This window comes from Neovison vison, chromosome 4, assembly GCF_020171115.1.
Source record: "Neovison vison isolate M4711 chromosome 4, ASM_NN_V1, whole genome shotgun sequence".
Taxonomy (NCBI): domain Eukaryota; kingdom Metazoa; phylum Chordata; class Mammalia; order Carnivora; family Mustelidae; genus Neogale; species Neogale vison.
The window spans coordinates 140,886,195-140,899,391 of NC_058094.1; the positions used below are offsets into that span (position 1 = coordinate 140,886,195).

Consider the following 13,197-nt stretch of genomic DNA (forward strand, 5'->3'; position numbering starts at 1 on the left):
GACTCTACCTTTCATCTACTTCGATCTATTTGCTTTAGTGTGTACGTATCCCCTTCATACCCACTGGATAGCCTACTACAGCCCATTTCTTTCAGAAACCTACTGTTACAAACAAATGAAGGAAAAATAATTACCTATCCCCATCTCCTGATATGTTTAAGCGCTCCCTAAAACCCCAACCTTTCTGGATATATCTGTCAACAACTGGTAAGAAAGGATGAAATAAAAACAGCCCAAAAAGAATGGCAAGAGACAAGCCATACAAAATTAAAATGGAATGTCCTCCTTTTACACTGTGCTATACCCCACCCCTCCTTTGTTCTTCCCACTACCAACAACTTAGGTAGACCAACCTACCTGCCTTCCTTCTCTGCCCGCCAACTCCCCACCCCGAGATCTCCAGGTTTCAGGGAAATTAAAACTGACTTCACAAACACACACACACACAGCAGACTTCACACCAAAGTTTTCAAAGGAACAGAAGATGTCAGAGTAAAAATCTGGACTTAAGCCCTCTTAAGTAAATCTCTCTACATTTTTAAAGGTCTTCTTTTACTCTTTCCTCAACAAAACATATGTTACACATTCATTAGATATACATAAAGCTGTAGCCAAAATAGTCAAGTCAAATATGGCTGGTAAATTGCTGAATATGAAAGGTATACTTACTTTCAATTCCCCTAGATGCAAAATCTTTTCCATGGGCCATATGATAATAATGAGAGTTATTTAATAAAGCCTAAATAGATAAAATGATCAAATGTTGATAATAAGACTATATACAATCAAAAAGCACTTAAGAATGACACTCTCTGCATGGAATAATACAAGGACTACGACAAGTCAGTTTCTGTTCTTATATTATTAACATAAGCCCAATAATAAAGACATAAAAAAACATTAAACAAGCAGGAATGAAAAACAAAACATCTCCACTTCCTTTAAAATCAAAGGAATAAGTACACTCTTCAGGGCAGCAGGTGAAAAAGGCAGTCATGTCTACATACATAAAACCCCTAAGGGAAGAATTTACTACATACTATCTGTTTCACTGGTAAAGGAAAGCTGAAGAGAAAAAATGGAGCACCACAGCCTGTTTGAATGGAAAGGCTGGGTATTTGAAGACAGAGAAGCAATTTCAGGAATGTATGGCAGACTGGTGACAGCACTGTTTAAGCTTTACCACGGAAAACATGTTTTTTATTACCAACCATGGTTGCTTAATTTCTAATAACTATTATCCTAATGTTCTAGTCCTAATACATCCTTCTAATCAGTGGCTAATGAAAAACATCTCTGCACTGTATGAAACACATGCTCACCTTAGAAGGAATACAACCAACATTCAAGCACGTTCCCCCAAGCGTCTCATTTTTCTCAACGCAGACTGTCTACAACCAAAGAAAACATTATTTGACTACTTACAACCTACAGTGGCTCAGTTCATAAAATTCCCACTCATCTGTCTTAATTCTTCTACAGAACAAGTTACTGACGCTGTTTGTGAGGATAAAATAGACTCCTTTAAAATATATTATTTCAGAAATAATGCTAAATGCAGGCTCACCCAAAAATGAATTGTGCTCAGAGACATTTTTGCCTAACATTATCAAACACATGCCCTTAGTCCTATTACCGTAGCTTCCAAAGCAGAATTAGAAGCCAAATGTACAAAGTATCGGGGGGAGGTGGGAAAAATGGACCTCACTATCTCATGAGAGCACTGCAACTGAGTAACATTCCTCATTCATCTCAGGCCTATATTTAATTCATAGAATAAACAAAAATTTACCATTACTCTTTATGTGCAAAGTATTCTGTGAATATGATCGACTCTTTTCCAATAAAAATGTATCAACACCTTGTTTAGTCTAAACCTTACCTTGAAGCCCAACTGGGCAGCTTTGATAGCAGCGACATATCCTCCAGGACCAGAACCTATTACTGTCACATCAGCATCAACTATAACAAAAGCAAATTGATATAAACAGTTAATTGCTTAATACTGACCAAAAACAGTGCATTAAAAACAAAACAAACAAAAAAAAACCCTGCTATTTTAAACCTCCAAGAAAGTAGAAAATAACCAACATTTTCTTCACAGTACTATTTCACTCCTAGGCACCTGACGTTCTGTGATGTAACTGAAAATGGCACAGATTTTTAAACTTCATTTTCTATTTGTTCATTATGACATATGGAATACAACTCAGTTCTTTTTTTTAGAATTTACTTATTTGAGGGGCGCCTGGATGGCTCAGTGGCTTAAGGCCTCTGCCTTCAGCTCGAGTCGTGATCCCAGGGTCTGGGATCGAGCCGCACATCAGGCTCTCTGCTCAGCAGGGAGCCTGCTTTCTCTCTCTCTCTCTCTGCCTGCCTCTCTGCCTACTTGTGATCTCTTGTCTGTCAAATAAATAAATAAAATCTTTAAAAAAAAAAGAATTTATTTATTTGAAAGAGTGTGCACACATGCATGCGAGTGGAGGGAGGGGCAGAAGGAGAGACAATCTCCAGCAGACTCTCTGCTGAGAGCACAGCTGACACAGGGACTGATCCCACAACCATGACCTGAGTCGAAACCAAAAGTCGGGCCCTCAACAGACTAAGCCATCCCGGCACCCCACATCTGAGTTCTACACCCACCGAATCCACTGACCTTCCTAAATTCCACACTGTTCTACTTAAAAATAATAAGACAGGTTTTTAGTGACACTGAAAGACATTATCTGTGTGAGGGAAAGGGCTTTGTTTTGTGTGTGTGTGTGTGTGTGTGTTTTAAGATTTTATTTGTGATAGAGAAGCACAGCGGGGGGAGCAGGAGAGGGAGAAGCAGGCTCCCCACTAAGCAAAGAGCCCAATGTGGGACTAGATCCCAGGACCCTAAAATCATGACCTGAGCTGAAGGCAGACACTTGACCGAGGAAAAGGGCCTTGGAATCTGACATAACTTGACTTCGAATCTCAGCTCTGCCATTTATTAGCTGTGGGACCAAGGGACTTAATCTTCCTGTCATAAAGGAACAATAACATTGCCTTAAATGATTTATTTAATGTTAGGATTAAATAAGACAATTATTTGCATAATACCTTAGTAGTGCCAATAACTTTAAGACTGAGTACACCCATTTCAGGTACTTCAGAGAAAGAGAAAAACCAGCTTCCCTATACTGGATGGCAAACATGTTTTGAACTTCATTTGAACGCTAATAAATTTTGTATAGTTTATGGTAACAGGCTAACCACAACATCAAATGAACTATTCCGGACATTTGCCATATAAAAATACAAAAAAAATTTTTTTAAGATTTTATTTATTTATTTGACAGAGAGAGAGATCACACGTAGGCAGAAAGAAAGAGAGAGGAAAGCAGGCTCCCTGCTGAGCAGAGAGCCTGATGTGGGGCTCGATCCCAGGACCCTGAGATCATGACCCGAGCCAAAGGCAGAGGCTTAACCCACTGAGCCCCTAGACACCCCATAAAAATACAAAATTTTAAAAAAACCAACTTTGTATCAGCAACCTTAGGAATGTAGTAATTATAACACTTAGAAAAGTCTAATTATTCCCACTGTTCTCAAGCCAACTTCAAATAAAGTTATAATCACTTATAAGACTTAGGAGAGTCTCCCTTCCTTCTCCCCACCCTCGCAAACTATCCTTACAACCCCAAGCACTTAGCAGTATATAACACATTTTCACATCTATTACCCTTTTTGATTCTCAGAACTTCCTAGGAGGAGAAAAGCCTTATAACTGACATTTCACAGATAAAAAACGCTAGGTTCAGAGAGGTCATTTAACTTGCCCAAGGTCACCTAGCAAGTGGGTCAGAGACAAAATTAAGCTTTTTGTCTTGCAGTGATCATTCCGTTATTCAACAGGATTCTATTCTCAAATTTAAACTAACATAAACGAAAACCCTGAGAGCACTAATCAAGTTTATAATTACTAGCTATCCGATCTGAGAATAGTTTAACCTGCTTTACCTTCGGCTGCCCTATCTACACAAAATAAAGACCACAAAAAAACCTCCTTCATAGGATCGTAATACAGAATAAAACAGCATATATACATAACTTAGCATAGTACATGGAACATACATAATAAGTACTTGCTATATGGTAGCTATATTCTGAACTATGAAGATGCCAAATTTTAATTTCTGGTCACCCCCTAACTAAGAAGTTATCCAACTGACAAAATCTAAGAATCCTTCCTACTGAATAAATAAAAGGACTGATTCTTCTTGGTTATATCGGATGATAATTAGGATTACTCAGTACATGAAAAAACATATACAGTCCATCCAATACATGAAAAAACTATTGCTTCCATTTTCACTGATTCATTTGTGCTCTTTGGCTATACTGCTTGGTTCCCTGATTCATGTTCAGAATTAAGTACATAAGAAAACGTATATCTATTTTCAAATTTTGAACAAAATGATGGCCTAAACAGCATCCCTTAATTTGGGTTCTAATTTTTAATGCACAGTAATGAAACACAAGATAGAAAAACAGGTTTTTTTTGTTGAATTTTTAACATCTTTTCTGATTAAAATATGTAAATTTAATTTACATTTAAATTTAAATACAGAAAAGCCCAAAAAAGTTGAGTTTCATTTCCCAATGTAATCTTAGATTTTTTTTCTTAAGTTTACAAAATACAAGAAATTCAGAACTAGTCACCTCTCACTGAAGATACTGTATGCACCATTCCATCAGAACACCACTAATGTGCTATGGAGCACAAAAAGAAAAAAAGAATAAGAAAAAGAAAAAAGAAGGGGAAATGTAAAGTCTTTATCTACAGATGGGTCAGTGAGAATATAGGAGGGTGTGATTCTGTGACAAACATTCAAAAGCAAGCAAATATTTAGGGGATATCTTCAGTATACTTGGAAATGTATCAAAAAAGGTGGACTGATAGGTAAATGAAAGAACAGATCTGTGATAATTTAAGTACAGTAAAATGTTAGTGGAAGAATCTGAGTGTTCACTGAAAAATTCTTACAACTTGTCTAAATGTTTGCAATTTTTCACAATAAAATGTTAGAAAAACCAACCAGTTGGCTCTCACTTGTACCAAAAGCTGCATGCAAGTAAAGTTTACAACACAATATTCTGACGCACCATACCCTTGTCAAAAAGCATTTGTTGGTTTGGTTTTCACATACAGTTTTAAAAATCAGGATATAGACCAATTGTTCAGTGAAACAGATCAAGGAATATTTGATGAAAAGTTTTACAAAATTAGCATTAGCCTTTCAGAATGGAAAAGAAAAACTGAACAGGATATACAAATTGGTATCATGAGAGAAAGATGACTAAGTTAGAAATATGGCAGAAGATAGCTGGATAGCAATTCGTATTTTAGGAGGCAGTGAACTAACTGGAGAAAGCTATCAGGTCCATACTTTAAAAAATAATGGGGTATAGTCAGGGGTGACTAACTTCAACAGACATAGCAGTTAATGCCATGAAATGAACTGAAGGAGAAAAAGCAGGAAAAAGTATTCTACTAATGTTACTTACGGTATCATTGTGAGGAAAATAAGCACACCATGTTATCAAGGCTACCACTGAAGTCAATGTGTCAAGTTACAAATCAATTACAGTCATCAAACAGTTGCAAGATGTAAACTGACAAGTCAGTTTGAGACAGTATCTACCATATGGGTAATACCCTGTACCAGGCAGTGAGCTAAATGTTTCCTGTTGTCTTATTTAAGCCTCCTTATGTCTCCATGACACAATTATTATACCTCTATTTCACAGGGAGAAAATAAGGCTAAGAGTAACTAAATAACCCGCATTAGGCTGTCCAACTAGTAATGTAGCCAGGTTTCAAAGCAGGTTTTTTCTATTCAGAAGCCTTTGCTCCAATACCTTTCTGTTCTAATGCCATCCAAAACACTAGGATGATCCCATAATCTCTCCAGGGCCATCAGGAACTCCAAGAAGCTCCCTCATTATCATAATGGGAAAACACTGCCTTCAATAAACTGATATTATAGTTAGAGAAAACAGGCACATATCAAAATATAGATAAATCAAGTTTATTTTTACAAATTAAAAAAAAGGAGTAAGAAAAGAGATATCATAAGGCAGTAATCATTAATTACCACATTCACAACATGAGTTTAAGAACGACTTGGTTAAGATTTATTTATCATTGGGGTGAGGGTTCTGTTTTTAAATTATCAATGACCTTAATCTCCAACCTATTTTAGTGACCCTTCCATGCCCTATACTTATCATCACCCAAAACCACTCAGCTTCTAAAATTCTGAATTCTAATACTCTACTTCCTGATGATAACTCTACAACCTCCCCTAACCCATTAAGAAGGAGAAATATACTTAAAGACAAAAAGGATATAAAGTTTTTTAAAAAAAAAGAAAAACTGGAATTCAAATATGGGCTTCTGGGGCGCCTGGGTGGCTCAGTGGGTTAAGCCGCTGCCTTTGGCTCAGGTCATGATCTCAGGGTGCTGGGATCAAGTCCCGCATCGGGCTCTCTGCTCAGCAGGCTCCCTGCTGAGCAGAGAGCCTGCTTCCCTCTCTCTCTCTCTGCCTGCCTCTCCATCTACTTGTGATTTCTCTCTGTCAAATAAATAAATAAAATCTAAAAAAAAAAAAATGCTTGTGCAAATATGGGCTTCTACCTCTTCCTAAATCCTTGGGAAATAATTTAATCTCTCTGACTTTGATGTAACATAGGAATAAGTGACAGTAATACCTACATCCCACCGTTGTGAGGTCAGACATAATGTCTGTCAAGACCCTGGGAGGAGGGCAGGTGCACATGAAGACACTCAATACATGTTTCTTCCCTTCCCAGATCCACCTCCCAATCTCACTCTCCCCCTACACACTGCTACCCCATTGTTATCTTTCACTAAAATCTGACTCAGATACTACTCTCTCCTCCTTCATTGGTTTCCCTTTCTTTGTCAGTCAACAAACCTTTATTAAACACCAGCAACTGTGCCAGGTGCTAAGGAAGGTTTCCCCCTCTCTTGTTGGATAAAATCCAAGCTCCTAAATACAGCATCCAAACCTCTTCCTTAGCCTCATCGCCCACCACACTCTGCTCATGCACCAATACCACTCAGTTTAAGCTTCAGCAACAATGAATTACTGTTAGCTTATACCCATAGAATTACACTGGTCTACCTATGTACATTCTGTTCCATCTACCTAGAAATAAATGCTGACAGCATGCATTTCACATTAGACACTACTCTAAGGTCTAGGGATATCTATAAAAAACACAGCCCTGATTCTTATAGTCTAATGAAAGAGGAAGAAAAACCATTACAATAAAAACGCTAATCTGCAACCAGAATGACTTTAAAAACAAACCACTATCATGCCTCTGCTTAAACCATTCCAATGGCTTCCAACTGCCCTTAAAAGAGAGTTAGGGTCTTTCATTATCTGCAGAGATCATCAACCCATCTTCAACAAACATTAGGCACACTGGCCCTTTCCAAGCTCCTCAAAGACACTAAGCTCCTTCTTACATCGAAATACTCCCACATGCTGGTCCTTCTACCTGGAACACCTCTTCCCAGACCCACTCCCACCTCAACCTGTTTCAGATATCAACATCATTTCCTTAGGAGAGAACTCCGTGACCCTTCACAATCCACATACAGATTTCATAGCTCCCTATGCTTAGCCTGTGGAGTCATTATCACAATTGCTTACTGGATGTTTGTCTTCCCAAATGGACTATAAACTCTATAAAAGCTGCATCCTGTCTGACTCATTCACTGCTATATGCCAGCAACCAGCCCAATAACTAGCACATAGTGCATATTACATATTCTCTATTTGTTGAACTAATGAGTGAATGTAGCAAATGTGAGTGTCTTAAGGACTAGGAGTTCATTCTGGTCATGAAATGGAAGGTCCTATCAATAATACACATTACTCTTCAAATTTTGAGGAACTCCATTCATACAGATATTCAAACATCTTCCAGATTTTTTTTAAGACTGTATTTATTTATTCGAGAGAGAGAGCATGAGCAAGAGTGCACAAGAAAGAGCACAGTGTGTGCGGGGTGCAGGGGAAGCAGGCTCCCCGCTGAGCAAGAAGCCTGGTTCTGGACTCAATCCTGGACCCTGGGATCATGACATCGGACGAAGGCAGATGCTTAACCAACTGAGCCACTCAGGTGCCCCCTTCCAGAAGTCTTAACAGGACTGTATTATATATAATAAACTTGGAACTTCTCAAGCTGGTCTGATCAACCAGTATTCCCCGGAAGCGGACCAAACAGAACAGAGATTAAGATGGAGGTTCTAGAGTCTTCCCAGTTATGTCACTTCCTAGCTGGGACCTCTCTTGACTCAGCACCTCCACATATAAAATGGGGGAAATAGCAGCACATTATCTTGTCAGGTGGCAACAAGGATTAAAGACGGCCTGAAGCAGAGTAAGCACTCAGGGAATCAGTTACTATTAGTGTAGCTGTTGCTGGGGATTTACTTCATACCAGACGCCACAAAAGGTGACTCTGATAAAGCAACAACTAAACCAGACATGGTCCCATTTCTCATATTTATTCAATAAATATGTACTGAGTACCTACTGTACCACTCCAGGTGCTAAACAATCACAGTCCCCGCCCCAACGAAGTGTAAATCCTTGGGGGAAAGACAGCTGTTAAATAAACGCCAGTTTTGACTCTTGGTTTCAGTTAAGTGTCTGACTCTTGGTTTCGGCTCAGGTCATTATCTCAGGGTCATGAGCTCAAGCCCTGAATTCGGCTCTGCACCAGAGCTCAGAGTCTGCTCCTCCCTCTCCTGCACTCTGCTTGCACACATGTGCTTGCATGCTGGCTCACTCGCTCGCTCTCAACTCTCCAAAATAAATAAAATCTTTGAAATAATAAATAAATGCCTCAGATAAATACAAACATGAACACACAATACATGTTACTTCACGCAACCAAAGACTTCACACACTGTATTAGCGTGAGTACTAATGTATTTATAATTTATTCAATGTCAAGGAATCACTACACAATTTGATTCACAAGTACTCGGTTACCCTCATTCCATGAAAATCTAAGATCCTGCTCAAAGACTACCAAATAGAAGGCACTGAATAAATCGCTGTTGATTAACTCCAAAAGTGAAGAATTAGCCACAACGTCTTTAATTACCTGCTCTGGAAACAAAAATCTAACATTTCTCCTGTTGCTTGAGTTAAGAAAAAGTACTATTCCCATTTAACAAAGACAACTGATATATGCCAAGTATACCCCAATAAAACTGTAAGGAAAAAAAAAGGAACAAAGGGTATAATGGTGGGGAGGCTGGATGGCTCCGTCAGTTAGGCCTGGAGACTCTTGGTTTCAACTCAGGTCACGATCTCACAGTCATGGGATCCACCCCATGTTGGGCTCTACACTCAGTGCAGAGTCTGCTTCAGATTCTCTCTCCCCCTTCCTCCCACTCGATCACTCGCTCTCAAATAAATAAATAAAATATTTTTTAAAAATTCCTTTGTAAACAAATATGAAACATTTTTTAAATGTTTCATATTGTTTAAAAATTATTTTTTTATTTTAAATTATTGAAAAAATATTTTTAAAAAACACCACTTTTTAAAAAAGGTATAATGGGTCCGACCGTTTTTCCCCACCAAGGATTTCTTGCCCTTTCTAAAGCTAGGTAAATCATTCACTGTTGATCATTGGTGACAGGAATCCTCCCACTACTTTTTTTCCAGAAATAAAATATCTCAGATCATGCTAGTCTGGCAGCAGTTAAGGTACAGGATAAAATTATTTCAGAGAATGCAGAGACACTAATGGTTATACTTCCCCCCAAATAATGGTTTCTACAAAAAAGTTTTAACGCAACTTTATTTATATGGGTGATTCAGGTAAATGTCAAAACAGATGACTTCAAATAACTAATATGCAGTGGTACTGGGAGGCCAAAATGCCTTACTACAAGCCCATTAACTTTCTGTTTTAAAAAACAAAATATATGTCCTTTATAGAAACTTCAAAAATACTAAAAAAAAAAAAAAAAGAAGAAGAAGAAGAAGAAAATACCCATATTCCCCATATCCCATAGTTTCCTTTCAGGATGTATCCTTCCAGTCTTTAAAATAACGTTTTTGACAAGCCCATCAGAATTTTCAATTGGGATGTCAAAAAGTCATCTCAGCATTCTAACAGTGTCAAACCACCAACACACTTACTCTTACACAGTGGACAGAATTTCAACTTTTTTAAAATGTAAACATTTAAAATAACTCCCCTGCTCAAAATCCTTCAGTGGTTTTTCCTTTACACTGGGAGTAAAATCCAAACCCCTTTACCCTGCTTACCTCTCTGCTGTCACATCCTATGGGTCTCCGCTCCAGCCACACCAGCCTTCCTGCAATGACTTAAACCTCACAATCTAATTCTCACCTCAGATTCTTCTCACTGCTGTTTCCCTCTCCTAAAATAACCTCACTCCCTCTCTTCACTCAGATGTCATCTCCTTAGAAAAGCCCTGACACCCTATCTAAAACAGTCCCAGTTACCTGCTTTTATTTTCAATCTCTAACCAAAATATTTACCTGTTAACCTGAGTACTGTTTGTTTTTTACCAGCAGACTGTCAGTTCCAAAAAAGCAGGGCTTTTCCTAGTTCACTACTTAGACACACTAGGTGCTCAATAAACATTTAAGTGAATAAACACATGAGCAAATGAATTCTATGACAGATTACTTATTAGTTGTTCTAACATTCACTTACTTTTACATTTTAACACAAAGGAACTATGAATTAATCTGAGGAAAAGCCGTTTTACTAAATACTTACTTGGTTGATCTGCATAAGTTCTCAGAGGCACTGCAGAAACTCCCTGTAAGCCATGAGATATCCGACTAAAATGGCCTCTCTGGAAAAAAAAAGGAAAAAAAAAAAGCTGTATTATGTAGAATATGAATTCAAAACAGAACTCCTGAAGGTCAATGAAAATGTTAAGGACTTGGGAGCAAATATGTCAAGCACTTATTATTTATGTATCTTCCATTGCTACACAGAGGTTACGTATCAATTTCTCTTTTTTAAAGATTTTATTTATTTCTTTGTCAGAGAGAGAAAGAAAGGGAGCACAAACAGGGAGAGCAGCAGGCAGAGAGAAAAGCAGGCTCCCCGCCAAGCAAGGAGCCCAATGGGGAACTCAAGCCCAGGACCCAGGTATCATGACCTGAGTTGAAGGCAGCCGCTTAACCAACTGAGCCACCCAGGCGTCCCAATTTCTCCTCTTTCATCACAACAATTACTTGAACATTAGAACCCCAGTTCCCCATACTATCTTTTCATTATGAATATTCAATAAACCATCTCAGAGCAATACAGGCTAAAGCCCAACAAAAAAAGTATAATTCAGTGGTATTAGTGTTATTAAATTTTCAGAAAGCATGGCTAATTTTTGGCGCCAGGGATTTTAATGTCACAATTAAGACTCTTAAAAGTTCTAGGGGCACCTGGGTGGTGGTTAAGTGTCTGCCTTCGGCTCAGGGTCCTGGGACAGAGCCCCATACCGGGCTCCCTGCTCACCCGGGAGCCTACTTCTCCCTCTGCCTCTTCCCCCCCCCCCCGGTTTGTGTGCACTCGCTCCCACTCTCTCTCTCTCGCTCTCTCTCAAATAAATATCTTTTTTTAAAAAGGGCTCTTAAAGTTCTAACTTAAGTACTCAATAATCTTTACATTACAATCCTCTACTTGTAATTATTGTTTCCTAACTCAAACTACCTGACCCCATCTATAAAAATGCTCCTGAACAGTTAATTGGGAATAGAAAATTAGACAAGATCACTTGGAAAAATGCACTATTACTGACATTCAAGAGCTACTACAATTCCACAACGTGCATCATAATCTCCACAACAATCTCTATGAATGTCCACTCTTTTCTATGAACAGTGAAACACAAAGAAACAATGCCAATAGCTCTTATGGGAGGCAGTGATGAAACCCTCACTCATGTAGCAATGTTCTCTCCTCCCAGGCAACACAAAGCACCTGAGATCAGAACAGCAAACCAAAAAGGAGCGAGGTCAGTCCTAACTTCTAGTCCCAGTTCTGCTGCTGCCCAGAAGTAAGATTACACTAACTCTCAGGAGCACAGATTACTCATGTTGGGAACCAAAGAGACCGATTACTATGCTACGGTTAAGGTATCCACCAATGCAGTACCCAGCCACGATCCCACATGTACACAATCCGGCTGTATTCGGTCCGTGGACGAAGAGGGAAAGCTGTCCTAACGGTAAGCAGCTGCGACTAAAAATGCAAGCCTCTAGGAGAGAAGGCAGTGAACACTAGCTGAAAGCTGCAAACAAGGAGGAGGCCTTTGAGGAATTCCCAGGGCGACCTGTCAGGGCTGACTGCCTCTGGGTGTCTCAAGGAGTGGCCCCAAGGTTACCTGCCCAATGCCACGCAGGGGCTCGGATGAGGATTAGTAAAAGGTGGCGAGTATGAAGAGAGCAGACGGGTCAAGCGCGATTTCTACTTCCTCTGCCAAGGTAAAGCGGCCTGTGCATGACCCGCATGGCCCAGACGCGAGGCTTGCGGGCGGACTGCTGGCCGTCACACAACGGGCGGGGCGGCTTCACCGCACCGGTCCCCGCTCTGGCCGCCGCCGGGCCAGACCCTGCTCAGGGGCGGGGCCGCGGGTGGTCCCGGCCACTCCGCCCGCCTCTCTCGACCCCACCAATTAGGCCGCCTCCCGGACCCCGTCAGCGGGCCCTTCTGCGCCTCTGGCTTGGCACAACGCCACTTGCTCGGCCCTCACCTTGGCCAAGGAGCAGTACACACGACTCCAGCTCTGCATCTTGCCTCTCAACTTTCCTTTCCGCCAGTGCTTCCCCGTCCGCTAAGCTCCTCGGCCGCCTCGCCAAGGTCTCCCCGCCCTGCGCATGCACAGGCGCAGCTTACGTCATGGGTCGGGAGCAGCGCGATTGGTCCGCGCCCTCGGGGCCCGCGGGACTAGGCGTTCCTGTCAGGCGCGGTGTCGTGCGCTGTCGTAAGAAGCGTAGTGCTTTCTGGCAGCGCGGCATTGCGGTACCATTTTGCCGGTGGTGTGGAAATGTGGGGAGTTGAAATGCGATCTTATACTTGGAGGACGAGATGAATCAACAAGACTATCGTTTGCTTCATGCGCGCCGCAGA

General features: G+C 40.3%; 1 protein-coding gene across 1 annotated transcript in view; it reads right to left on the reverse strand.

Annotated features, from left to right (window-relative positions):
- The window catches only part of DLD (dihydrolipoamide dehydrogenase), a 30,094-nt gene extending 17,133 nt beyond the window's left edge, over nt 1-12,961 (reverse strand). The window contains exons 1-5 of the mRNA XM_044245804.1: nt 12,821-12,961; nt 10,840-10,918; nt 1,883-1,962; nt 1,323-1,391; nt 670-739 (exon numbers count right to left, since the gene is read on the reverse strand). Coding sequence (XP_044101739.1) covers nt 670-739; nt 1,323-1,391; nt 1,883-1,962; nt 10,840-10,918; nt 12,821-12,859 — 337 coding nt within the window. The 5' untranslated portion in view covers nt 12,860-12,961. The remainder of the gene's footprint in view (nt 1-669; nt 740-1,322; nt 1,392-1,882; nt 1,963-10,839; nt 10,919-12,820) is intronic.
- Between the last annotated feature and the right edge of the window lie 236 nt (nt 12,962-13,197).